This window comes from Aythya fuligula, chromosome 3 (genome assembly GCF_009819795.1).
Source record: "Aythya fuligula isolate bAytFul2 chromosome 3, bAytFul2.pri, whole genome shotgun sequence".
Classification (NCBI taxonomy): domain Eukaryota; kingdom Metazoa; phylum Chordata; class Aves; order Anseriformes; family Anatidae; genus Aythya; species Aythya fuligula.
Genome location: NC_045561.1, coordinates 111,881,746 through 111,907,247, shown reverse-complemented (window position 1 = coordinate 111,907,247; position 25,502 = coordinate 111,881,746). Strand labels below are relative to the sequence as shown.

General features: G+C 38.7%; 1 protein-coding gene across 5 annotated transcripts in view; it reads left to right on the top strand.

The window, feature by feature from the left end:
- ITSN2 (intersectin 2) overlaps positions 1-25,502 on the top strand; it is a 78,019-nt gene that overhangs the window by 43,137 nt on the left and 9,380 nt on the right. For 2 of the 5 annotated variants that reach the window (XM_032184395.1, XM_032184396.1), the window contains 15 exons: positions 8-95; positions 1,385-1,524; positions 2,418-2,498; positions 4,251-4,387; positions 5,070-5,512; positions 6,612-6,733; positions 8,501-8,676; positions 8,972-9,116; positions 9,599-9,804; positions 10,678-10,742; positions 11,670-11,836; positions 12,152-12,197; positions 12,385-12,506; positions 12,942-13,038; positions 14,159-14,350. In XM_032184395.1, coding sequence (XP_032040286.1) covers positions 8-95; positions 1,385-1,524; positions 2,418-2,498; positions 4,251-4,387; positions 5,070-5,512; positions 6,612-6,733; positions 8,501-8,676; positions 8,972-9,116; positions 9,599-9,804; positions 10,678-10,742; positions 11,670-11,836; positions 12,152-12,197; positions 12,385-12,506; positions 12,942-13,038; positions 14,159-14,350 — 2,227 coding nt within the window. The other 3 variants (XM_032184399.1, XM_032184398.1, XM_032184397.1) reach the window with 3 other exon arrangements.

Below are 25,502 nucleotides of genomic sequence, written 5' to 3'. Positions count from 1 at the left end.
TCTACAGGAGTACCAGAATAAACTAATCTATTTAGTTCCTGAAAAGCAATTGTTAACTGAAAGAATTAAAAACGTTCAACTTGACAACACTCAGAGTAAGTACCTGCAAATGAATTCTCTTCTGTTGCATTGCTTGCTTTTCATCACTTGTAGTGTAAAAAAAAAAAAAGCAACAACAAAAAAGCTGTAGGATACAGGGGTGTTAATCACACCTTTGCTTTTTTTTTTCTATCTTTTCAGTGAGTGCCACCTTGGAAGTGCTGCATCTGCATTCCATTATTTCCTTTGTGTTCTAAAAAGGGGCAAACAAACACGTATTTGTGACAAAACAGATTTTGCTCAAAAGTTTACTTATGCAGACTATACAGACTGCAGATACTATGATCCTTATTACACCATGTCTTTTTGGTTTTTTTTGTAGTGTAGACTCAAGGGAGTTAATTTATGTAAAATTGACACTGGCCCTTACATCACACTAGAAGTTCCTCTCAAATCACACTAGATTTTTCTTCTTTCAGAAGCTTGCTATGAATTGGTCTAATATGGTGTTAAAAACAGTTTGCAAAGTATTCTGTATATATTATACGTGATGTCTGTATGCCTCAGGTAGGTAGGTGTTGGCCTATTTCTTTGTGCTGTATACAAATAGGAAGATAAATCAAGGGATATTTGTGAGGAAAGACATTGGGAATGCATTTATATTAGGAAAAACCAAAACAAAACAAAAAACACAATGAAAACAAAAGTCCTTGTAAAATTGCTTGTCTTTTTTTTTTTTTTTTTTTTTTATCCTGGCTTGTATCAGGAACAGTGTAGCCAGCAGGACCAGGCAGGTGATAGTCCCCCTTCATTCAGCTCTGATGAGGCCACACCTTGAGTACTGTGTTTGATTTTGGGCCCCTCACTACAAGGAGGACATCAAGGCCCCGGAACATGCCCAGAGAAGGGCTACGAAGCTGGTGAAGGGCCTGGAACACAAGTCCTGTGAGGAGCAGCTGAAGGCACAGGGATAGTTTCATTTGGAGAAGAGGAGGCTCAGGGGATACCTTATTGCTCTTCACAACTACCTGAAAGGAAGCTGTGGGGAGCTGGGGGTTGACCTCTTCTTACAGATAACCAGCAATAAAACTAGAGGAAATGGTCTCAAGTTGCACCAGGGGAGGTTTAGGTTAGAAATTAGGGGACATTTCTTCTCAGAGCAGTCAGGCACTGGGACGGGTTGCCCAGGGAGGTGGTGGAGTCACCGTCCCTGGGATTGTTCAAGGAAAAGTTGGATGTGGCACTTAAGGACATGGTGGTGGGTGACACTGGTGGTAGAGGGGTGGTTGGACCAAGTGATATTGGAGAGCTTTTCCAACCTTAGTGATTCTATGATTCTATGCAGGTGCAGGAATTAGTTCAGTGCACAAGAAGTCCTTAGAAAAGGAAGAATTATGCCAAAGACTTAAGGAACAACTAGATGCCCTTGAGAAAGAAACTGCTTCTAAACTTGCTGAAATGGATGCATTTAACAGTCAGCTTAAGGTAAGTGTATTCTCTGAATACATAGTTTTGCAGTGTTGAGCAGTGTCTCTTATTTCTCCATCCAAACAAAAAAATTGGTGGCACTTCCACCAGACTTCCAAAAAGCTCTTCCCAACTTCTAGTGTCACATAAGAATTTCCGAAACTCTTGGAGTACAATAAAAATACATTTAAAACTATTGCTAATGTACTAAAATATCAACATCTTGCTCATCCTTGCTTTGCATGAATCACCGATTGCTCACTGTAAACTTTTGCCTTCTAGAATTAATTTGGCTTGAGATACAAACTTTAATCCATTTCTCAGGCTCTTGCAGATTCTGCTCTTACAGGGTTATATTGGCAACAATTCTTGAATTGTGGACACTTTAATCGAAAGAATAACAGGGTTTCCTAGTATATTGCAGAAGATCTGGTAGCAGGCTTAGGTATTGTTCTGTAAATAAGCACAGGCCACTTAACTGGAGAGTAAGTTAGTAAATGTTGAATGTTGGAAATAAAAGCAGTTTTGTTTTTTATGATTTGGCAATTCTTGACTTACCTTAAAATGCATGCAACTGTCAGGTAGGTTAGCAAATATCCACTTCCCAGCTTACTCCTAGTGGCTCTGGTGTGAACTTTATTCCTAAATAATTCATTTATGCTGGGCCAATGTGAGGGCTCTATGCTCTCTGTTAAAAATGACAAAAAGTCAAAATTTGTAAACATTTTAAGAGTTCCTTGGAAAAAAAAAAAGGCTTCATGTAACACTGGTTACCTGCATTTTTAGTTACTTGTTTACTTGCATGGCTTGCTGTGTTCAGTGGCTGCATCCACAGTTTAGTCTTCCCTAAAATACATTTTTCAAAATACAGTGCAAAGATTAATTAGCTTTTTATCTGCCTTATCTTACAGTGTGAGAATATGGATGATTCTGTTCTTCAGTGCCTTTTGTCTCTGCTAAGCTGTCTCAACAACCTCTTCCTCTTACTTAAGGTTATTTTCTAATCTTTGGCTCTTTTGCTTTTTAATTATTTCGCAATTTTCCTCTGCTTACCCTTTCTGTTTGGATATATGACTTCTATTAAATACATTTTCATAAAAGAAAATCAGTAGGCTCTTTTTCTTTCTGCTAACTTTTAAATCCTTGGAAAGATTTGCAATTTTGTTATGTGCTTAGAAAGCCAAAGTGCAAAATACGGATAGACATTTTACTTCTTAATAAGCTATGTTCACCTAGATATTTTTCTTTTAATTAAGATAACATCAACAAAAAGAACACTGTCTTAGATGGAAACAGTGTCTTTTCTCACTTTTCCATCTGTTGCTCTCTACTTGTCTCACCATGCCTATATTCATACATCTTAAGCTGTGAGTCAAGTATACAAATTCTCTTCTGAGTTAGAGACTAGAAATAGCATCAATGCCCAGAATATGACACATGGCATGAAAATGCAATGCTTTTAAACCTCCATATTAACCCTGTACTAAAGCTTGCTTACTGTTTTTCCTCAATGCTGCTTTTGTCCTCTGCTGTCAGAAACCTGGCTTTTTTTTCCTCCTCATAAACTATTCTCAGAACTACTTCACTGACCTTTCAGTTTTGCAGAAGAGTTGTTCTCTCCTCAAATCAAAGATTTCTGTGTAGAGTTAGAAGCATTTTCAGCTGAACATGTTTGGGGAAAAATAGTGGTAAATTGATCAGTTTAATTAGTTGTTAGAGACTTTCACTGACAGAGAAATCTTATTACCTTGCCCTTTTCATATAAAATGCACAGTAATTTTTAGGGAACATGATTATTGGTAGTGGTGCATATCATAGTGGGAATAGATCATTCTTAATTGCTTTATTTGCATTTATGATATCAAATATAAAAAGTCAGGGTATACCTGTCGCATATCAGAAGGATTCCTAATAAAAATAATGTAGTATGTTCGAAATCTTTTGTAATGTGATGAAGACGTTCTGAAGTATTTGTGTTATTGTGTTGTTTTTTTTTTTCCTGCCTTTTTTTTTTTAAATTTTATTTTGTAAATTTAATTATCCCAAAGATTCAGGCTGATGTTTTATGAAACTGTTCTTAAACAGAGAGAGATGGAATAGGAATTGAAGGATATGTTCAAAAGAAAAGTTCAGAAATACAGCAAAACTGTAGCCTGAGTTAGTGACCTTAGGCTATAGCTTCCTGCAGTGGTAAGCCTACTCTGTCAGAGTTATTTCAATCTTCCATTTGATGGTACCAATTTGTAGTTGTAATTTACAATGGTGAATGGAGCGGAAAAAAAGAAAGCATGGTGAAGCTGAAGACCCTTTTTAAGGGATATGTTCTTGGCTTTATGGCATTGCATTGGCTTTCAGTTGGAGCCTGCCTCCTTGAGAAATGTGTTTTGTGATTATTTATAATATGCTTCATTGTCTTCTTTGTTCTTAAATAATGTTGCGCTTGGACATTAAGTTTTATATTTTCCTGTTTCCCGTCACATTTGCCATTTTCAGCAGGTGTGTGACTGAAGGGCTCATTGAAAGCCTAAGTTACATAAAAGGCTTTGCAAACCTGGCAGCTATTTTTATACTTTGTTTGACTTTCTTTACAGTGACCTTCAAGGACTATTACAACTTCATATTACTTTGTTCATTTCTATGGACCAAGTAATACTTTGATTCACAAAACATTAAAATGCCTTGATGCTTTTCTCGAAAGCTTGATTTTATTTCTTTTGATGTACTTTATTGTGTTTATTTATTAGGACCTGAGAGAAAGTTACAGCACGCAGCAATTAGCCTTGGAGCAGCTCAACAAGATCAAACAGGACAAAATAAGAGAGGTAGAAAAAAGAAGAGCTGAACTTGCACAGAAAAAGCGACTGGAAGATGAGGCTGCAAGGTACCATGTCTAAAGTCTGTCAGCACTGCAGTTTTTAAAGAAAAAAAAAATGTCATGGTGACTTTAAGACACTGATTGTAATAAACAGGAAGTGTAATTGGTAAAAATACATCCTGGTTAGTTGCCTTAGAGAAAACATTTTATATGGAGTATCACTGAGACAAGGTGTTCTGAATGTCCTCTTCCCAATCTGTTTTTATCATCATTTTCATAGAATTTGTAAACTCAGGTTTGGTAGGTAAATAAACCAAGTAATTACTCTTGCTATTAAGATTTTAGCTTCTTTAATAAATAATACTCACGCCTCTAAAATTCCTCATATTTTCTACCATGTTTTGCTAGCCGTGTACCTATCTCCTTACAAGCCCTTCTGACTAATTCCTAGTTTTTCTGTCATGTATGTTCAGACAACTGTGAGATAGATACTTAAGATAATAGGAAGTGCATTGACTTCCTAACTCATATGTTAATCTTGAAAGATGGATTTTAAATTTTGCTCCTTTTTAGAAGGACAAAAAGAAAATACAAATACGTTTTTACAATCTGCTTATTGCCCAGAGAGAAAAGTCATCAATATTATAGACATGGTTTTACTTAAAAGTGCAGATGATTATTCTTGCAATGACTTTCATTTTTATGAAAAATAAAAATTCATTCTCACTCTCCTTTTCCCCTTTTTAAGGAAAGCAAAACGGGAGAAGGAGAACCGATGGCAGGAAAATATCCGAAGGGAAGAGGAGGAGAAAAAGAAGCGGTTAGAGGAAGAAAGAATGCAAGGAAAAGTTCAAGAAAAGCTGAAAGCTGAAGAAGCAGTTGCGCTGATGAGAGACAGGGAAAACAAACAACAGCTTCATGAAGAGGAGGACAAAAATAGGCAAGCTGCAATCTTGAGAGAAACGGAACAAAGACAGAGGCAACTGGAAGAAGATAAAAGAAAGCAAGAGCAAATTGCAAAAGAAGCTGAGGAGAGGCGTAAGAAGAACGAAGAAATAAAGAAGAAGAAAGAAGTGACCAACTCTCAAGAGACAGAAAAACGCGCTTCTAAATTAAACATACCCGAAAAGTTTGCAGATCTGTTGAAACCAACAGAGGGTAAAAGTCTTAAGCCACCCTGGAAAAATGAAGGTAATTGTAGCCTGTTTAGTTATTGCTTTAATGATTCCTATTTTCCTGAGTACCATTTCATTCTTTAGATGTATTAGTTTTAATGTAACACTGGCAGACATATTGTCTAAAATATTGTAATAATAATAAACAAAGAAAGAAAGAAAACAAGTGTTCTATGTTTTTAGTTAGGTATAAATCATCCTATTAATTTAGTTTGTCTTTTGTCAATTATCACCACCTGCGGCCTTGAAGACAAATATTCCAGGGATCATGGCTAACAAATTGTGGATGTTGGAAACAGTAATATTTTAGCTTTTTCATAAGGCCAGAACTTTCTGTGATTAAAGCAGAATGCTAACATGGAGTTTTGTCAGGTAATGAGTGGATAGACTCAGTAACTTATTAATATTGAAATCCACTTTACTTCTGCCTTATTCAATGCATCTTATTAACAAAAAAAAACCTAAACTTTCATTGTAGGACTTTGAAAAATGCTGGTTTAACAACGTTTTCACTAAAAGCAGTTTTGCTTAATCCATTGTTCGTTAGTTCTTGTAAGTTTTCATTAGCTATTTTTATCACTGAATTAAACAGGAACCAAGTTAGGACAGCACTGAAAGATATTTGCACAGCTTATCTAGACCTTGTAAAACATTCACTGTTAAGCAGCATCACTCACAGACTTTGAGAAAGCAGAAGCAAAGAAAACAGAAATTATGGTATTTTGCTTTGTGAGGTTTTCAAGTAAAATCTTCACAGCGCTGCTGAACACTTGTTGGAGCAGTGTTATCTTTTTGACTTGAAAATTAAATTTGTGTTAGACGAGACTATATTAAAGTACTGGCCTAGCCAGAGGTGTTTGAGAAAGGATGAGATCTCATTTTTTCACTTGGGAAGGAAATGCATTTTACTGTCTGCATTACATTTAGTGATTAGCATGTTAAACCCCTGCACTGTGTGCATCCCATCAGCATGTTACCTAGTGATCTCCTCCGATACTTGCTTAGTGTCTTCAAGGCAAGAACTGTTCTCTGCTTATTATATTCGTACATGTTGCTTAGCATGGTAGAGCTCCACGTGCTTTCAGCTGCAGTAACCAGTTTTCTTATCCTTTCAGGCAATGCAATTAGTACCTCAGAGTCTAGGAATTCGGTTGCCTTCGTAAATTACAGAGCTTTATATCCATTTGAAGCAAGGAATCATGATGAGATGAGCTTTAATACCGGGGATATAATTCAGGTAAGATTTGCCATTCATATTTAACTTGTGAGAAAACAACCCCTTCCTCTGATCCTAAGATACACAAAGTCCTAGATGGCAGAAGCATTAGGTTGATAAATTTTAGATTTAATTACAATTTAAACTTGATCACTTCTTTTTAACAGGTGAAATTAGGATTAGTTCAGATAAAATCTTTATTTGTATTTTAGAAGTGTCGAGATTTTGTCTGGTATAACAGTAGTGAACTGTAAATATAGACTTTCTAAAATTGGATCAGGAATGATCTAGTTGCGGCAGTTTTTTGTACATTTAGATGCTGGCCTCTAAGTGTCTGCTTGAAATATGAGAGTAGTAAATAGAGGCACGAATGGCTACATAAGAAGACAAGATTATTAATGGCATTTGAAACAGGCCAGTTTCTTAACAAGTTAATGTGAAAGGTTCCTCTGAATCTATGTACCATTTTCTAATGTATGGTTAACATAATCTGTGTCTTGTTGGTATTTCCTTCATAAATGCTCTCTCAGGCAGATGCCCATAGCAGAGTATTCTGCATCCATTCTGTGTAGTATTTTTCTGTATCTGTGGAGTATGATGTCTGTAATGTTTCAGAGGGATTATAAGACCAGAAATGTTTTCTGGTTTCTTGGTTGAAATTTGCTTTATTTCATTTAATTACATTATTTGTTAGCGTAAACAATTTTGAAAGTCTGTGCAGTCAGGTAGACTTGTGAAAACTGATTTACAGCTGTGGTGATGCAGTTAATATACATGCATCTAATGTATAAGTGCATATGGATCTCCTTCACTCAAATTATAATGATACAGAGAGGTGATAGGGGAGAATTCAGAAAGCAGTTACAGAATATCGAAACCTTTAGGTATTAGCCTTCAGTTTGATAGAGTTAAATAATTTATTTGCATTTTCACGCCAATGAGGTACAGACAAGGAAATAAAAGTTGTTGTTTTGTCTTCCCTTTCAGATAAAATTAACTGTCTCATTTAACTGCTGATATCCTGTTTTAGAAATATGCCAGCAGACACCGCCTCCTCTTCTACCCTCAAGCTCAACTAAGCTAACTAGCTGTTAGTATTTGATTAGCTGCTAATTTTAGCTTGCTTTTTCTTTCTATAGCTTTGACTATATGCAGCATAGCGGAGGTTTCGTTACTGATAGGAATGTATAATACAAATGCTCTACTCTTAATCATTACAGTAAATAACAGATTTTTTGGATGTGTTTTGTCTGCAGTTAATTGCAGCACATCCTTCCTGCAGTCTTTTACAGAAAACCACTGAGAAATGTGGTTGCACTTCCCCACTTAAGACCACCGCTGTTCTCTAAGCAGAGCTGTACCAGTTTGTTGTGCTGCTGAGCCAGCCAGCCACTGCTTCTTGGTCTTGTGTTCAATGAAATGTGACACAATGCATTTGGCAAGCCAGAATTGTTCCAGGTATCATACGTGGTCCCCAGTGTCATGTTGTCTGGGGCCTGTTTGAAGGAATATGACATCTTCGAGGCCTGTCTCCACATGTCTCTGGATCTGGCTGGCAGATTTGGTGTGTTACCTTGGAAGGAGCTGCTGGAGAGACAGTGAAATTGCATCATCCTCTTTTTTGAACAGGGCAAAATCAGCTCAGTTCTGAAAAACAGGGTGAAAATGCTGATCCTGTGAGAGTGCTGCATGTGCTATTCAGAGTGCCAACAGGTGCTGACTCATGAGATATCCTCTTGTTTCAGACAGCTAATTGTATTTTCTTGGTATTTATCTGCCTGTTCATAGGTTGATGAAAAAAATGTTGGAGAACCTGGTTGGCTTTACGGGAGTTTTCAAGGACGTATTGGTTGGTTTCCATGCAATTATGTAGAAAAAATACCAGAAGGAGAAAAACCTTTATCTCCTAAGAAGGCCTTACTTCCTCCTACAGTATCTTTATCTACTACCTCAGCTGCTTCAGAGTGAGTGTTTGTTACATTGGTGTTAAAATTGCTTTTTCAAAGTTAAAACGTAATGTGCTACGTGGTATCATTCGATGATACAGAAAATATAAATATAAATGCAGAAAACTTCCTGACAAGTCTACCTGAAAGTGTTAGCTTGTGCATTTTAAATATTTGATCATCTGCTTTGCATTGCATAGGATTATCTATTTTATATTTATTAAAGAAAAGAAAAAAAGGAACACAGTGATTCTACTGAGATACTTTTAAAATAAAAACTGTCATGTTAAATATGTCTCTGTTCAATTTGCAGACCACTTTCACCAAGTAAATCTGCGGAAGAATCTGATTACCAAAACTTACATTTTTCTAGTCTGAACGTTAATACAGCATGGCAACAGAAATCAGCTTTCACTCGCACTGTGTCCCCTGGATCCGTTTCACCCATTCACGGACAGGTATATTGTGTGAGAGTGGAGAACTTGCTGTTCACATTAATGACACTTTTTTAAGAAAAAAACAAAAAACAAACACACAAACACACTTTTCTAATTTTTCTAATACTGTGTGCACTGGGCAGGCAGGGGATAAACAAATTAGTCTGAATTTTCCACTACTGTCTATAGACATAATTCCATACATTTCAGTGGACTGGTGACCAAGAGTGCTCATGCAATGTGTTTCATAATTCTGTGATTGTTTTTACCTGTAATTAGACACACAAGGTATTTGTAACAAGTAAGAAACAGAATTGAGAGAGTGTTCCTGAGTCTATCACTTACATACAGGAATGTAAAACATTGTCCAGGCACAAAGTAAAAAAGGTTCAGCCAACACTTAGGAATGAACTTGCTTAGACATCAACATATGTTTATTTTTAGCACTTGTACCAGTTAGGGGTAGTATGGTCAGCCAACATCTCCACTTCTGTCTTAAACAGGGGCAACCTGTCGAGAACTTAAAAGCACAAGCACTTTGCTCTTGGACTGCAAAAAAAGATAACCACTTGAATTTTTCAAAAAATGATATCATCACTGTCCTGGAGCAGCAGGAGAACTGGTGGTTTGGGGAGGTACATGGAGGAAGGGGTTGGTTTCCAAAATCTTACGTCAAGCTCTTACCTGGAAGCGAAATCAAGAAAGAGGAGTAAGTGTGCCTTATTATTGTTTTGTTCTAAAGTTTACAAAAAGAGGTGTTTTAGAGTGCAAAATCGCTACAGTGCTTTAAAGTACAGATTCTACATAATGTTCATAATTTACACCATACCATTTTAGGCCTTTATTATTTCATTCTAGCAAGCCAAGTAATGTTGGGCTCACTACTGAGTAAACAGACAGTCTTCCAAGCTGAGTGCTGTGAAAAGTCAATGGTGTTTGGTCATTCATCAAGTGCCAGCTTTCTTTTGGTTCGTTACCAAGTCAGATCTCTTGCAGTGGAGTTGCTTTGAGCCTCTAAAGGGTGCCAACTTCTAAGTGACCTAAAAGGAATTCCTTAACACTCAGCATTAAAAGCTTGTAAGGCACATCTTACAGAAATAGTGGTATTTTTCTTTCTTGGAAAAATCCTTATGTCTATTCTAATGCTGTAGGTAACTGCTCAGGTAGTTATTAAAAGCCTGGTTACTGCTGGAGTGGCTGCACCATTGTGTGTGGATTGTTCTTGACATGTGTTATGATGAAAGTTCTTAGAAACACTCTGGTATGAGAATTTAGACCAAAAAAAAAAATAATTTATTTTGTACTTCTTTCGGGTAGCATAATTCGTGAACATATCTTTTAGATCTATAATATTACTTTTTTTTTTTTTTTGAAGTGTGGTGTGCACTTGGCTGCTACTGACATCTTAAATATCCATAATATCTGTCACTGTTTGACATTCAAAGAAGCCTTTGTAAATAATTTAGAGGAAATACCAACTTTAAGACAGCTAATGTGAGCTTAGTCTCATCCTAAGAAAGAGATTCTTTTTCTTGGTCAGATTTTTTAGTTTCTCAAACTTTTTTTTTTTTTCTTACTGCAGACCAGAAGCTATTTATGCAGCTGTAAAGAAGAAACCTAATACACAGTCTTATACAGTAGGAGAGGGTAAGCCTGCATGAAGTATATTACTTAATGCTACACCCTGTTTCTGCTTAACTGCATGTGACTAAGCTTAAATATATGAAAAAGTTCTGAGCAAGTCTTTTAATGTTTGTCCAAAAGATACAGTGCAAATATCGACTTATTATTATGGGAATCCTAAAACAAGAACTTGAGTAAAATTTGTAACTAATTAAGGTTGAGCTCAGGCATATTGTTTTTGTTTGTTGGGTTGTGTTTGATCGCTTGTTTGTTTAGGGCTTATGCTCCGGTAATTTGCTTCTGAAAATTAAAATGTCTCGTGTCCATAAGCTGCCTTCTCTTCCTGCTGTTTTCTGCTATGCTATTCTGTGCTGTAGAGATAGGAGAAGGGATTTTAGTCTCCTGAATGTGGATTGTTCTCTTTAAATCAGTGAGAAGTAGAGAAAAGTATTGCTGCAGAAGAATTTGTTGGAAACACTTTCTAAGCCTTTTAGTACAGTATATTTGTTTCCCCAGTTGTTTTTTTTTTGTTCCAATTGTGTTTTTCATTTCTGCTGTATTAGATAAGAATGGATTTAATCAGATGTAGGTGTGGAATATACACGCCTGCTATGAAACATGGAGGTAGGGTGGAGTACTTCTTATATGAGATGTAAGTTCTCTAGCTGTGGCCTACAGGCTTATCTGCAGTCTGTTCAAAGCGTAGTAACTCTCACTCTGCCAAATTAATTTGTCTGTAAGATGTTGTGTACCCTTAATTCAGAGCTGTAAGCATGAGGCCAGCTGTGATTACAGTCAGGCAGGTAAGCTGATACGCAGGCTTGCTAAGACATGATCCATGCTATGAACACACTGATGAACGTTGATATCAAAGGTACTTTTGCTTGTGTCTGATGAACTTTTATCCTTTTATCTAAACTATTCTCTCCTTTATATGTACTGTGCGCACAGAGTATGTTGCGCTGTATTCGTATTCAAGCTCCGAACCTGGTGACTTGACTTTTACGGAAGGAGAGGAAATTCTCGTGACCCAGAAGGAAGGGGAATGGTGGACAGGGAGCATCGATGACAGAACTGGAATCTTCCCCTCCAATTACGTCAGACCAAAGGATCAAGAAGTGAGTTCTTATTTTGAGGCTTAGTTAATGCATGATGCTTTCTCTCTTTTTTTTTGTTATTGATACCCACCTATTAAATTATGATTTTAAGTAGAGATTAAACTCATTTGCAGAAAAGAAGAGCATAAAGTTTGAGACCTGAATGAGAGTTCTAGCCACAGTGTCACGTTGACTGCCTCAGTACAGGAGCATGGTATTTTGTTAAAAATGGCCTCAGAGTTAAAACCTCTATTTTCTTTTCACATGCTTAAAGATGGTGCAAAGTCTACTGGTTTTATTGCATATTAAAAGAAGATTGTTCTGTCTTTCTTGTAGGGCTCTAGTAATGCTGGCAAAACTGGAACAATAAATAAGAAACCTGGTAAGTGTGTTATAACTTTAATGTTTTGGACTGTTTTTAAAGTGATGATGAGTGGTTAGGTTCATAGCAGTGTTTTAATGGCAGGTGGTGTGTTTACCTACAAGATATGTACCAGTGTATTTCTGTGGAAATAGCTCTTATTGTAACAAAAAAGATAACAAATGCAATTAATATACTGTCTTTTCAGAAATTGCTCAGGTTACTACTGCCTATACTGCCTCAGGAACTGAACAGCTTAGTCTCGCTCCAGGACAGCTAATACTTATTCTGAAGAAAAATGCTAGTGGATGGTGGCAAGGAGAGCTGCAGGTAATTAATTGAAGGAAACATAATTCTGATTTGATGAACAGTAATGAGGTGATCTTTGGTTTCATTTGAAAAAACAAACAAGTATAGTGTTCTGAAAGCTGGTTAGAAAGTTGTGGTATCTCATTAGAGACTATATTTGATACATTAAGTGCAATTTTCGTAGAGCAAATATTCAGCCCTACCTTGAAATTGTGCACTGAAGTCATTAACTGCACTTCGCATTTGCCAGAGCATATCAGGATGCAGTTTTATTTGAATTCGGCTATTTTATCCTTTAGCTAGAATTTACCTTTTGAGTTGCTTAGTGTTTAGTAGGTGTTGGAAGACCAACTTTTTCTGTCTTTCGTAGGCAAAGTTGTGTGACACATTTGTTGCATTTTTTCCAGTTTATAGACTGTTTGGTTTCTTGTTTAACATCTCTTTAAATGTTTACAGGCAAGAGGGAAAAAGAGACAGAAAGGATGGTTCCCTGCCAGCCATGTGAAATTACTGGGTCCAAGCAGTGAACGAACCACATCTGCTGCTCCCTCAGGTGACCAAAAAAAAAAAGATTTTATTTATATTTCATTTAAAGTATTTCATGTAACTGCTTTGGTTGTTCAGATACTAATCTGAATTACATCACTAGCTTGATAGTATATTTAATGGCCCTACCTTACTGTGCATCACTGTGGAAGGTTAAGTCCTAGTCAGCGTCTGGGTCTTTTGACAGACATGTCCGTTCAGATATCATCTCTGACCAAGAAAGGCAAAATCTCATGGCTTTTTAATCAAAACAGTTCTTCATGGGGTCCCTGCCATGGCTGGTACTTAGCTACCTACCTTACAACAGAAAGTCTCAGTCATATGATGATGTTTATATCCAGAAATCTACGAGTCCATCTTCCATAGAAAAGCTTTTTAATTCTTCTGAACTCCCTGAAGAGCAACAATGTTCTTGTTTGGAAACTCCTTTTTCTTTTTGCCAACTGCCAGCAACAATCTTACAGAATGTTAGCAATCATTGGCAAACACCTTAGAATTATACATGCCCTCCTTTCTAAGAAGGGAGACTGAGCTGCAATTTCCACTAGTGCTTTTCATTTGGATGGCTGGCTACTAATGAGATTATTTCATATAAAAGCAGTTTTTGTGGTTCTGCATGCTTAAATTTTGCTGTTCTCTGCAGCTATGACTTGCTTATACAACAACTTCCTAGGTATTACCGGACAAAACTTCCCTTTGGCTACATTTGTAATTCATGATTAGCTAATGTGTGTTTCCTCTTCCTCTGCTGCATTTTTCTCACAAGTATCAGCTGTAAGATAATCAAACTCACTTTCCCTGCTGAGCCAGTGGAAGAGAGAGAAGTACACTTGGTTATATTTAAAATGTTTAGAAGGTTGATAGATCCTAGTGCTAATGGAAATAATTTTCTGTGTACGTGCATAGATAGATACATAAAATCAAAATAAATATTTCTGCCTGGCCCAGTTCAAAATCTGAGTAAAAGAAAAGGGAGAACAGTTCTGCATCAAGATAAAATCATGTCTGGTATGTTTCTTATGTAACAGTTTATGTGACGTTGTTGTTTGTTTCCTGTGATTATGTAAAATACTGAAAAAATAATACTTGTGTAACAGCATTCTGCTAACTTTGTTTTTTCTTAATAGTGTGTCAAGTGATAGCAATGTACGATTACATGGCAAACAACGAAGACGAGCTCAGTTTCTCCAAAGGGCAGCTAATTAACGTACTGAGCAAGGATGATGCTGACTGGTGGCAAGGAGAAATCAATGGTGTGACAGGTCTCTTCCCCTCAAACTACGTGAAGATGACCACAGATTCTGATCCAAGTCAGCAGTGTAAGCAACATTTTTCTTAAAAAAACTTTTTGTTACTTTATTTCAAAAGTGCATTGCTCTAATTTTGCTTTGTGTTTGAAATTTAGAGTTCCATGCATCAACTGAATTTATTGGTATTTTAAATGGTCTTTCTTTAAATACCTTACTATAGTTCTAAGTGCTTTAAATAGTTTTCTATTTAACCTACGAACAACCATCACGTTACCAACCAGCCAGTGTGTAACAGTAAGGGTGCAAGGGTGAGCTAAAATATTAGATTTGATAGGTGATTACCTTCCATTAAAGATGCTGATGTTTGATAACTTACACTGACAGGGGGTCAGTGCAGGTATATTACGCTTGATTGTAGAACTTCATTGAGTTTTATAAAATATGAAAAAAGTGTCTCCTGTAGTCAACTTTAACTTACATTTAAACTATTTATCAAATCAGTAAAAATAGCCACAGAATGGATTAAAAAAAAAAAAAAAACAACACAGAGTAAATATTGCACACAAACATAGTAAATGTTTCTCATCCCCTGCCCACCTTTCTGTTTTGTTTTGTTTTGTTTTTGTTTTGTTTTGTTTTTTTTTTTTTTTTTTTGTTGTTTTGTTTTTTGTTTTTTTGTTTTGTTCCCTCTCCACGGAGGAAACTACCTCTGTTCTTACACACCTGGCTTTTCATCCTGGGGCACTGTGATTAAATCAACTTTTGATCAGCCCGTGACGTTAGTGGCATTGGGAGCCCACCTGGGTTTGGTCTAAAAGTTGATCCTTTCAATACCAAGCCTCCTCCCTTCACTTGCTGTTTTTCCTTAAGCATCATTTGTATTTTTCACAGTATAAAGATGTGCATCTGGAAGTCTGCTTGAGTCTGGTTAAAAGCTAGTCTGTAGGACCAGTTTGCAGTTAAGATTTGATCAACTTAGCTATATTCTTAGAGAATTCACAAACCTAGTAGAGGAGGTACAACTTTGATTGGGAAGATGAAATATTTTCCCGTGGTAGCTTGCTATGGTACCTGGTCAAAATACAATATTGCACCATTCTTGAGGTTTGTAGTTAAATTACATCTGTGCTAACATTTTTGGTAACACAATGATGTGTTTTTTTTTTTGTTTTGTTTTATTTTAAATGCTTCTGACTGGCATGGCTGTGATGTCAAAATCTGCATTTAGATTGAACCTTAAGTACTTTTGATTAGACACGTCTAAATGACTGAAATATTCCTCTAATTTTTTTCTCTTTACATACAGACAAAATCTCAATTTGGAAGAAATAGTATAGACTAAATCCAGACAGGCCATGAAATTAAGGTTAATGGGAACATTTGATGTGGTAATCTTTCTCGTTCTCTGTTAAGTCATTAGACTCTTTCTCAGACTTCAATGTTGAGGATTAAAAATATTTCCAGCCACATAAATTGTGGCTATGTGAAGAGAGTTGTCCTCTGAAAGTATATGGACAAGGCCAGCCAGTGGCAGTCAGCAAAAAGCAGATCTCATCTGTACTTGGCTGTTACAGTTCTGTTTGTCTGAGTTGTTGTTGTCTTCTTTTCTGTGAAGCACATCTGCTGATGCTAAATTAAGAAAACTTGCCTATTGATGAATTAAGAATGTGTTGAAAATCTAAACAAAAAATTCTCTGAGTATTTCAAATAAGCCAACTTGTGAATCAGTTTTGTGCTAGAATTTGTCACTCTTGTGTAGTGTTAAAACATGCATCTGGAAATGTCAGGAATAAAACAACAGTATTCTGTCTAGACCCCTCTCAAAACCAGCATGGCTTAAGTGCAGCATCAGGCAAACAGCCTTGCACAGATTTCTGTGATGGCTCACGTCAGCTGGGCTGCTTCCACACAGGGTGAAGTCTGAGCTAGTAAGTTGTGGTAGCAGTAAGCTAGCACTACCTTTCTATAACCATAGAAATGTTTAAATAGGTACTGACCAAACTTTCAAACATCCTTGGATATTTCAAAAATTATTTTTTTGCTTACACTTAAATGTAGTGCAGAAACTATTACTGGTGTTCTTGACAAATTGGTAAGGAACTATCCCACAGAACTGTTTCTGTGGTCTTCTAAGGACCAGTTTAGACATATGATAAAAATCAGTATAATTTATAAAATGTATTCTCATATTTTAAAGAATTCTTAACCTAAGTATTGTAATGCTTTTGACAAATACCAATTTCTCTTACTGTCTCTTCTAGCCAGTCAAATATAATTGTATTTGAACGGGAGCAGGCAGATAGGATTTACTCAAATAGGTTTATAGCTTATGAAAATTATACTTTTCCCTCAAATCTAAACTCTGTTATATGGGCCACCTTTGCACCTAGAGTCTTTCCTGGGGCTTACTATTTACAACTGTAATGGCAAACTTCCCTAGCAGAGCAGTAACTTAGCTGAGCAAGACGATTCTTCTCTTCGGTTGGTGTAGCTGTACGCTCTGCCATGAGGTCTCTGCAAGGAAAACTAAAAAATAAAAAAGGATATCACAGTTCTGTAAGCATGTCTCTTACTACAAACCAGCTCTTGGTGACTGCAGAACAGAAAGCACTGAGAGTCCTGCTCTCAGCGACCTTGGTGATGGTTAGAGCCACTCAGGTTTTAATGGCATTATAATAGCTCTTATTCTAATGTTTGCCCTCAAATCATCCTCATGCAAATAAAGACATGCAGAAAGTTTTAAAGCATAAATAGCTATAGATTTACTTACAGGAGTATCTATTATTTTCTTGTCTTTGAGTGCTCGCTCATCCACTGAGGGTCAGATCTTACGTGTGCTGCCAGCATATGCGTGGTGCGTCTCTCCCAGGCTTTCCTCCTGCTCTTCCCAGGGGGTGCAGGTGGGTGAGTGGGGAGCCCTGACCACTTGACAGGTCTTTCTGATGGCCTGGCCTGATCTGGACGTAATTCTGTCACCGGAGACAATCTTTGTCTGCTTTAAACAGTTGGGTTTAGGAATTTGTTCTCTTCTTACATATTGGCTTTTTCAGTCTGTCGTCTTGTCCATGGGACCAGTCGGAGCCTTTTCTTTTATTTTCTTTAGCTGCAACTTTTTCCCCTCATCCACCTCAGACAGAGGCAGGACAAGTGGTCCGGCTACACTGGCGTACTTGGTTGCTGGATGTCTTTTGTATCAGAGATCTGCTCCTTCCCTCAGACACATTGTTGCTGAGAGCTGGCAAACTCAGCCAGGTCAACCTGCCTGCACTCAGTGTGCAGAGCATACGTGGAGCTCTTCTTACCCAAGGTGTCTCTGAGATTTCTCTTTCATCGTACTGAAATGTACCCATTCTTTCTGCTTTAATGCATGCATAGTTCCTGTTTCTGTCCACTCTTTTTCCTTTCCATGTACTAGTGCTGCTGAAGCTCCTCTTGCATCTAAATTATTCCTTCAAGTGCTTAGACCTGAGCTCCAGGTAGTCCCCACTGCTTGACAAGCGCCTTCTTCCCCCCCCTAAATCTCACTGCTGTACCTTCTGTCAGCACAGGGGCCTTGGGTGAAGATAGTTAGACTGGAAGCACTGGGAATAACAGATCCTTTCTCCTTAGACTCTTGACACGCATATGGCAACAGTGAATTTCCTTAGCAACACACCTCATGGTTTTAGTAATACCAGTGGATCTACCTATTTTTTTCCCTCCCAAAGCCTTATGTGTACGTGAGACACATTAGAGAGAGACACGAGGCAAGTCCTGTCCTTTCACCAACTTCTGTCTTCCCAGATGTTTATTCCCATGCCTGAAAGATCATAATTCCTGTTCACCATGGTCTAATTAGTGAAGCTGACTCATTTTCAAGGGTGTTCACACTGAAAAACCAACTTGTGCACCAACATACTTGGGGCAGGTGCGTTTCTGTGCCTGAATGTGGACGCTGCTGTGGAAGGACTCAGTGTTTCTCTTACTGGCTATCAAGTAAGGGGTCAGGTTAGTTTTTATGTGCCAATATGAATAGCACTTGGGCTTTTCTTTATAAGTTGACTTTCTATCTGCTTTTCTAATGCCTTATTACAAGTTTTTCAGGAGAAATCCTGGCTTTGTTGAAATCTCAGGGAATTTTGCCATTGCCTTTTAAAAACCACCTAGGGCTTGACCTTGTGTGTTAAGTCTGCATAACAGAAGTCTTCTTTGAGAAAAAAAGTGAGTCAACTGCAGTGGTTTTGAGTCAGTGATGGCTGGTTGCAAGTACTTAATGCTGGGTGTGTTTATAAATACCAAATTGCAAGAGTAGAAGCACGTTATGTCTGTTTTCTGAAAGCTGGGTGTTAGCCATTCCTTTCTGACCTTTGTGGTGTTGTTCTGTCTGTCCATAGAACTCATATGTTTCACTCTTCAAATTTATGTTCATTTTATCCTTCATTTTTTTTTGTTTTTTTTAGGACCCAATGTTGTCTTCCAGTGTGAAAGCACCTCAGAGACCCACTATCCAAGTTTGACTGTAGCGTGGAGGCAGGGTGGCCAGCCCTGCTCAAAAATCTCTGAAACAATCCTTTTGCTTCGTTTGAATGTTAGATCCAGTCAAGAAATTAGTTTTTTTTTGTGGGTTTTCTTATAACATTTACAGTTGATTTGTAAAAGGAGAAAGGATAGTGGGTCTTTGTGTGGCTTTCACTGCTGTTCATTCTTGTTTCCTTTAGCATTTTTCTTTGGCATTGATAATCCTAGATCATTAGCATGCATATCAAGTTATCGTTTGCATGGTGGGATTGCAGACACACAAAGACCCACTATTTGCACAGTTTATCTGAGCTGTTTTGAATGGGCAGTTGTGTTCTTTCAATGTTGTACTGTACATACTTTGCAGAATTAAAATGTTCGCTGATTACTGTTCTAATGGATTTGATTTGATCTTCTGCATATTGAGCTTTTAAAATGACAGCCCGTAAGGCTCATCCAGAAACCAAACCCTACCTGTCTGTACTGCTGGTGGTCACTGTGATTACAAACATGCTACACGATCTAAGATTTAGATCTGGTGCAGTCCAGCCTTTAAATACCCTTTTTACTGGGGAAAGAAATATTTAGCATAGAATGGAAGATACTTTTTATTTTCTTCCTTCACAGTAGTCCTATAGCAGGAATTCAGGTTGTTTTGGCTTGATAAGTTGTACCCTAAACAACCTCCTGCCTTGATTCAGTTTTAGCAGATAGTGGGTATGTACTAGTTAGTGCAGTACTTGTACAGCCTCTGTGCTACTAGACCCTTGCTCTGCTCCTTTTTTTTTCATTAAATAGTTATGGTACCGAGTGGTGTTTTTATCTCGCTAAATTCTTCAGCGACATAAAGTAAGTACCAGCTGAAAGCTGCTGCTCTTCTATTTGGTAAATAAATAGCAGCCTAGTACGTAGGCAGCCTTGGTAAAGAGATGTTGTCAGAAGAGAAACACTAACAGACACCTGGAGCTGAAGGCAGGGAACTTTGGTTTAAAAATGGACCTATATTCCTCATCTACAAAGTGGCCCTTGAAGGCACAGTTACGGCACGCTAGCGATACAATGCAGTAAAGGTGCCCACATATTTTTGGGATGGGGAGAGAGAGGAATTGGGACTTCAGGACTATAACCCTGATATCCCTTTAGATAAAAGGATTAATCAATAGCAGACTACTCATCTGATGAAATAGTTCTTTGATCCTGTAACAACAGGAGAGACCTAGTCACACACAGTATTTAATTTAGTTGGTTTCCTGAATTTGGTAACAAATCAGAAAAGGTCACTTATGCAATCAGAAATGTTTACAAACCGTTGTATGTTTACTATATTTATATATATATGAATGTTGTGAAGGTACTATCAGGAAAAGGTTAGTCAAATTGCAGAGATTTAAAAGCCTTTCTCCGAAATTTCTATCGAAAAAGTGGAATGTTACATATTTAATATACTTTATCAAATGATGTATATGTGCCCTTTAGGTCAGAGGTATATCTTTTGTGCAATACAGACTACAGCAACGTGCCTACATAAAACTACAAATGGATTTTTATTCTGGATGTATTTTGTCTAAACCAGTATTTTGTCGTAGAATGAAATGTTACTGTAGGCAAATAATGTGCTAGATAATTTCTCCAGTATTCTAGCTGACTTGTTTTCCTTTTGAAACTACATTTTTAAATATTTCTGCTAAAATATGCTAATCACTCTGAATTGCCTTCTCTTAATTTCTGATTTTGAAGGTCTGTTTAATGCAGACCGAACTTTGTTGTGCTACACCAGTGGCATCAAGCAGTCAGTCACTCACGTTAGTCTGAGAATTAGGTGATCGTATAAATTATCCCATTTCTAAGAGGCACTGTGAACCTGTGGGATTTAAGCGAAGCTGACTTCCCAAACGTTCAGTGTCAATTTTCCTGGAATGCCAAATTGCTACTCATTGATTTGGGAAAAAGAAAAACAACTTCAAATCACATCTGGGATGATTTACAAACTAATATCATGGCATTTTCCAAAAACAACTGTCATTCTACCCAATTTTAATGGTGCAGTTGGAGATTAGGGTAGTATCAAGTACAGTTTCACCCATGTAGCCCTGTCGTTGGGTACATAGATATGAGCATTACTAATTATTGCAACAGCTGCCCCTCAGTTTGAACTGATGAGTATTGCGGTGAAGCATTTTGGGCTTTCACAGTTACCTTCTGATGATTCAGTATTACTTGAGTATGCTCTAAATTCTCTAATAACAATGATAATAATAATAATAATAACAATAGACTTAATAATAATGCTGATTGAAAGAGACAATGTCCCTGCCATTGGTATTTCTCTTTTCAGAAGTCTGCCTAATACAGGTCAAGCACAGTCACCTGAGAGCTCTGCTCTCCTGTCACGTGCTGGTGCAGAAAGAATCGCACAGCTACATCAGGCTGTCAGTAGGAAAGGCTCTGCTGAGGCTGTATGTACTGCAGGATTTTAAAATAATCTATCAGCAAAGAGGTGCAGCTGATGGAAGCTGTATTTAAATCAGACTTTTTGATTTAAAAACATCCAGTCTTTGCTGATTGTATGTAACCCTCTCTCTCCTTGATAAATGACCCTGGAGTGAGGTTCAGGTATTGTCCCAGCCAGCCAAGTAAAACTGGCATCAAAGTGCTCATCCTGGATTTGGGTGAAGACAGTTCAGCTAAGGACAGGGTGAAAGCCAGGGATAGTTCTTGAACTGACAGTCCTCCCTGAAGGCCTGAGAGGCTAAGTGTTGCTCAGAGCCACAAGATGTTACAAATGAAGCAGAACATGACATTGCCTGCAGCATAGCACTGGCTTAATGCCGTTTCCTATGGGCCAGCAGAGAATGGGGGCCGTTGTGTAACTGGGTGCGAGATTGCAAATGGTACTGAAGTGCACCAGAACAAGGACTGAAGCGCTTCCTAATTTTGTAATTGTCTGGTTTGCATCAAAACCTACAAAAGCTTAGTTTTGCAAAAGCTTGATTTCCAAAGCTGAGTTCCCACTCAGCAATTAGATCCATGCAGGAAAGCCTCGTGCGACCACCGAGACCCGGTGCAGGTCTGGGCGTGCGAGTAGTGTGAAAGCAGAGCACTGCGCTAACGTCGTCCTTACTAGTGGAGTTAGGAGCACAGGAGGCGTAAAGCTCCACTCAAAAGTTACACGCTAACAGTCACAACACACCCTACCAGTCCATGACCACATGTCCCACCTTGGTGCTTGGTCAGACCGTATCCCTGTGCGGTGCTTTGGGGTCGGGGTAAAACACCTGTACATAAGTCTGCTCGTAGGAACGCTGGCGAACCTTGGCCTGTAGTCGTGTTGGGAGCTGCTGCAGGGTAACGCTGCTTTGATGTAATGAACTAATAAACTGCTACTTCATGGTGTGTGCTGCCTTAAAATTACCTTGTGTTGTTCTCTTCAAGCTAGAGTATTAACGTGTGGGGATGGTTGTTCAGACATGCAAATGCAGGCTGTGCTTAGCATGAGGCAATTGTTCATCTTTGTTTTCAAACAAAGTTGTAAGATAACTATGCAAATGTACTTTATTAAAGGGACGCATAAAAGGATCTAGTTTGTCTGTTGTGGTTTTTTTGTTCACCTGGGGAGGTTTGTGTTTTTTTTTTCCTGTCTGAATAGTTGGGACAAGCATTATGTTACCTGGGTCTGTGACACAGCGACTTAGTTTTGCTTTTTACCTCTTGTAAATTGAATCATTAATTTCTTCTTTTGTAGTGGAGAGAATAAACTGCACATAGTGATTAGGGGTGGTTGGATACAACTTGGATTATGTTTCCTGGGGCCTGATGGAAACGGACCTTTTCAGGTTTGCTGGATTAGCTCCTTGCACAGGTTCCAGGAGGCGCAGAGGCTACGGACAGCTACAGGCAGTGACAGGAGTACGCTGCAAGTCAGGTAGCCTCTTGGTGTGCCAGCAGAGCTGGGAATGTGAGAGAGATTCCCTGACACCATCAGTCTGTTCTCTGCCTGTAGTGAAGGGGCTCCTTTAATGCTGCTCCACGGTGAGATGTGCTCTTTCTACAGTAGCCTAGGATTACAGAGACAGGTTAATACAGACAAAAAACAAAAGCCTTATCCGCTTTTTCCAACCATATCAACTGGTTTGAGCTAAATCCACAAATCTTAAACCAAGCTATCTGCTTACAAACGGAGTTTACTAAAGTAGGCCACGTCTGCCCTGAAATACTCCTCACTAAATGACCTGGCTGTGATGCCTCACAGCTTGCTTAGGACATATACTTCAGGGAAGGTGCTTGAGCTCATGTTTGAGGCTCAAGATGTCTTTCCAAAGCTGTCATTTTTTAAATGTGTTTTTTCATTGTTCACTGAGTGGGCAGCATTGCTGGGGAAGTGGGCAAAGCATGTGGTGCCCAAGCAAATCTGGGCATCTTTGAGAGCTTTGTGTCTGGCTGGTTTTTACCTCAATTCTTTGGAACTGGATTTAAGTCAAGAATTGAAATTCATTTCCCCTTTTTGAACAAAGGAAAAAAAACAATATATTTTTTTTGAAATGGTGATAGATGTTGTTCATCTGTCTTTCACAGAAGGGTTTCTTCAGAAAGAGTCATTCTTCCCCTAGAACTTACCTGAAGTCCAGAATATGTCGGTAATCTGAAAGATCCCCTCTGCCCCTGGTTTTCAAGTGTTTGAATCTCATGCAGGGTAGAAAATCTTTGGACTATGAAGCTTTAGCTTTCCAAGCAGGGTTAACTAAGTTAGTAGCAAGAAAGTATTTCTTGCTCAGGTATATTTGGAGTGGGAAGTGTAATTTTAAACATAAGTTTAGAGACTGGGATTTCCTGTTTATAAACTCTCCAGCTCGTTCTCCCCTGCCGCTGCGAGAGAGCTGCTTCCCCATCTTGGAGAGCAGGATTTAACACGAAAGGTACCACAGCCGTGGCAGGCATTGCTCTCTGAAAAGCCCTCTGCTTTTACGAGCTGCATGGGGAGCTTGGGATGAAGCTTTCCAAGGCAGAAGCCAAGGCAATAGCTTTCGGCTGCCAAAAAAAAGGGCGCTCCTCCTGCTTCCATGCGCGTTCCTGGCTACTGGACTCGCAGAAAACAGCTGTTTTCCTTTTCTCCCTCAGGATTCCTTTTCTGCCAGGCTGCGAGCTGGGAGGCAGCGAAGTGCCAGCGGTGATGCAGGGAAAGGAGGGAACAGGAATGTGGGAGGAGAGAGGTAGAGCTGCGGGCCCACCCCTGCTGCAAGGGGTTGCTGCGGCTGCTTTAGAGAAAGGTTGGCGAGGGTGAGGCACATCGCTGTATTCCCTCATTCACCTTCTTCCCCTCAGATCCAAAGGCCTAAAATTTGCCTTCTAAAATCAGATGTATGGATTCCAAGCTGTTTTTTATGCCACTATCGTCAGAGCCATCAAAACCCAGAGCTTTTGGACTGATTTAAATATAAGAGCGTTCATCCACCGATTCCAAAAGCTGGCAGTCCAAAGGCAAGGTTAGTACAGGGGCCAATTAAGTGAACTGCAGTTTTGTGCCTGACAACAAGATTTATAAATCAGATTATTTTAGGTGCGTATAAAAGGCGTGTTTGCCTCCCAGTTTGCTTCAGCCTGACTTAGCAGGAGACAGACACAAACCCAAGGGTGTGGGTGGTTCAGACAGCTGTGGTACAAGCAAACACCAGCGGGAGCTTCAGTGCTTTGCTGCCCCGGTTGTAGGGCTGTACCTCGCAGCGGAAGGAAAAAACACGTGGTCAAAGCTGAGATCTAAGGTCTGAGTCTGGGCAAATAAAGTCTGGCTATTGTGCAAGGACCTGACAGGCCTAAAATTAGGACTTGTCGGTCGTAGGAACACTCAGGACCGCATAGCTGGGCTTAAATTTGGTTCTGTACATGCTAAAGAATGACACCAGAATCCAGAAGTTGCACGGGTTGGCCAAAGTAAAAACTGATGCGTGATGAGATCATAGGAATCAGTTTGATCTATAGCTTTACTCCCTTTTCTCTTCTGACTTTGGCTTGATTTTAACTTTGGAAATAATTAAGTCTGAAAGCCGTGTTCTCCACAGTTGGAAGAGCTGAAATCCCAGATCCCTTCATCAAAAGTAGTATTTTTTCAGTCCTTGTTTGAAAGCTTCAGATTCGTGATCCTTCCGGAGGGCACATGGCAGAAGTGAAAAGCCCTCGTTTTAAATCGAGCTGTTGTCTTTACTGCTGTACTCCTTTGTGTTGCCCCAAGGGTTTCCCCATTAAAATACTCTGAGTGGTTTCCTAAAACTTCATCTGACAAGTGTTTCTCTGGCGTGGCCGTCTCTTTTGCTGAAGGATGCTGCTGCTTCCAAGCAGCTGGGTGCCTGCCCGACAAGAAGGACACAAATCTGGAAGTTCACATTCAGCCACTGTCACATCAAGTTCAGCCAAATGTTCCCCGTTTTTTGGCTTTTTTTTCCTTTTTCTTTTTTTTTTACAAATGTATTATTTATTCGTTTTCATGTCATTGTTTCGGGCAGTCTTCCCACAGGCAAGTCTATAAACAGGCAGCAAACAGAACGAAGCCTCATTCTGATGCCCTGGGTGCGTTAGGGTGACAGGGGAGGCACAACCCTCGGGGCTGTAGGTCGCGCTGCCTTTCTCTACACCTGTAAACTGTCAAAGAGTCGTCGTTCCCCTAGAAACGCCTGGTCTAAAAGAGTTGCTGCCATGTCCTTTCTGTTATTCTACATAATCCAGTTCAGATTTC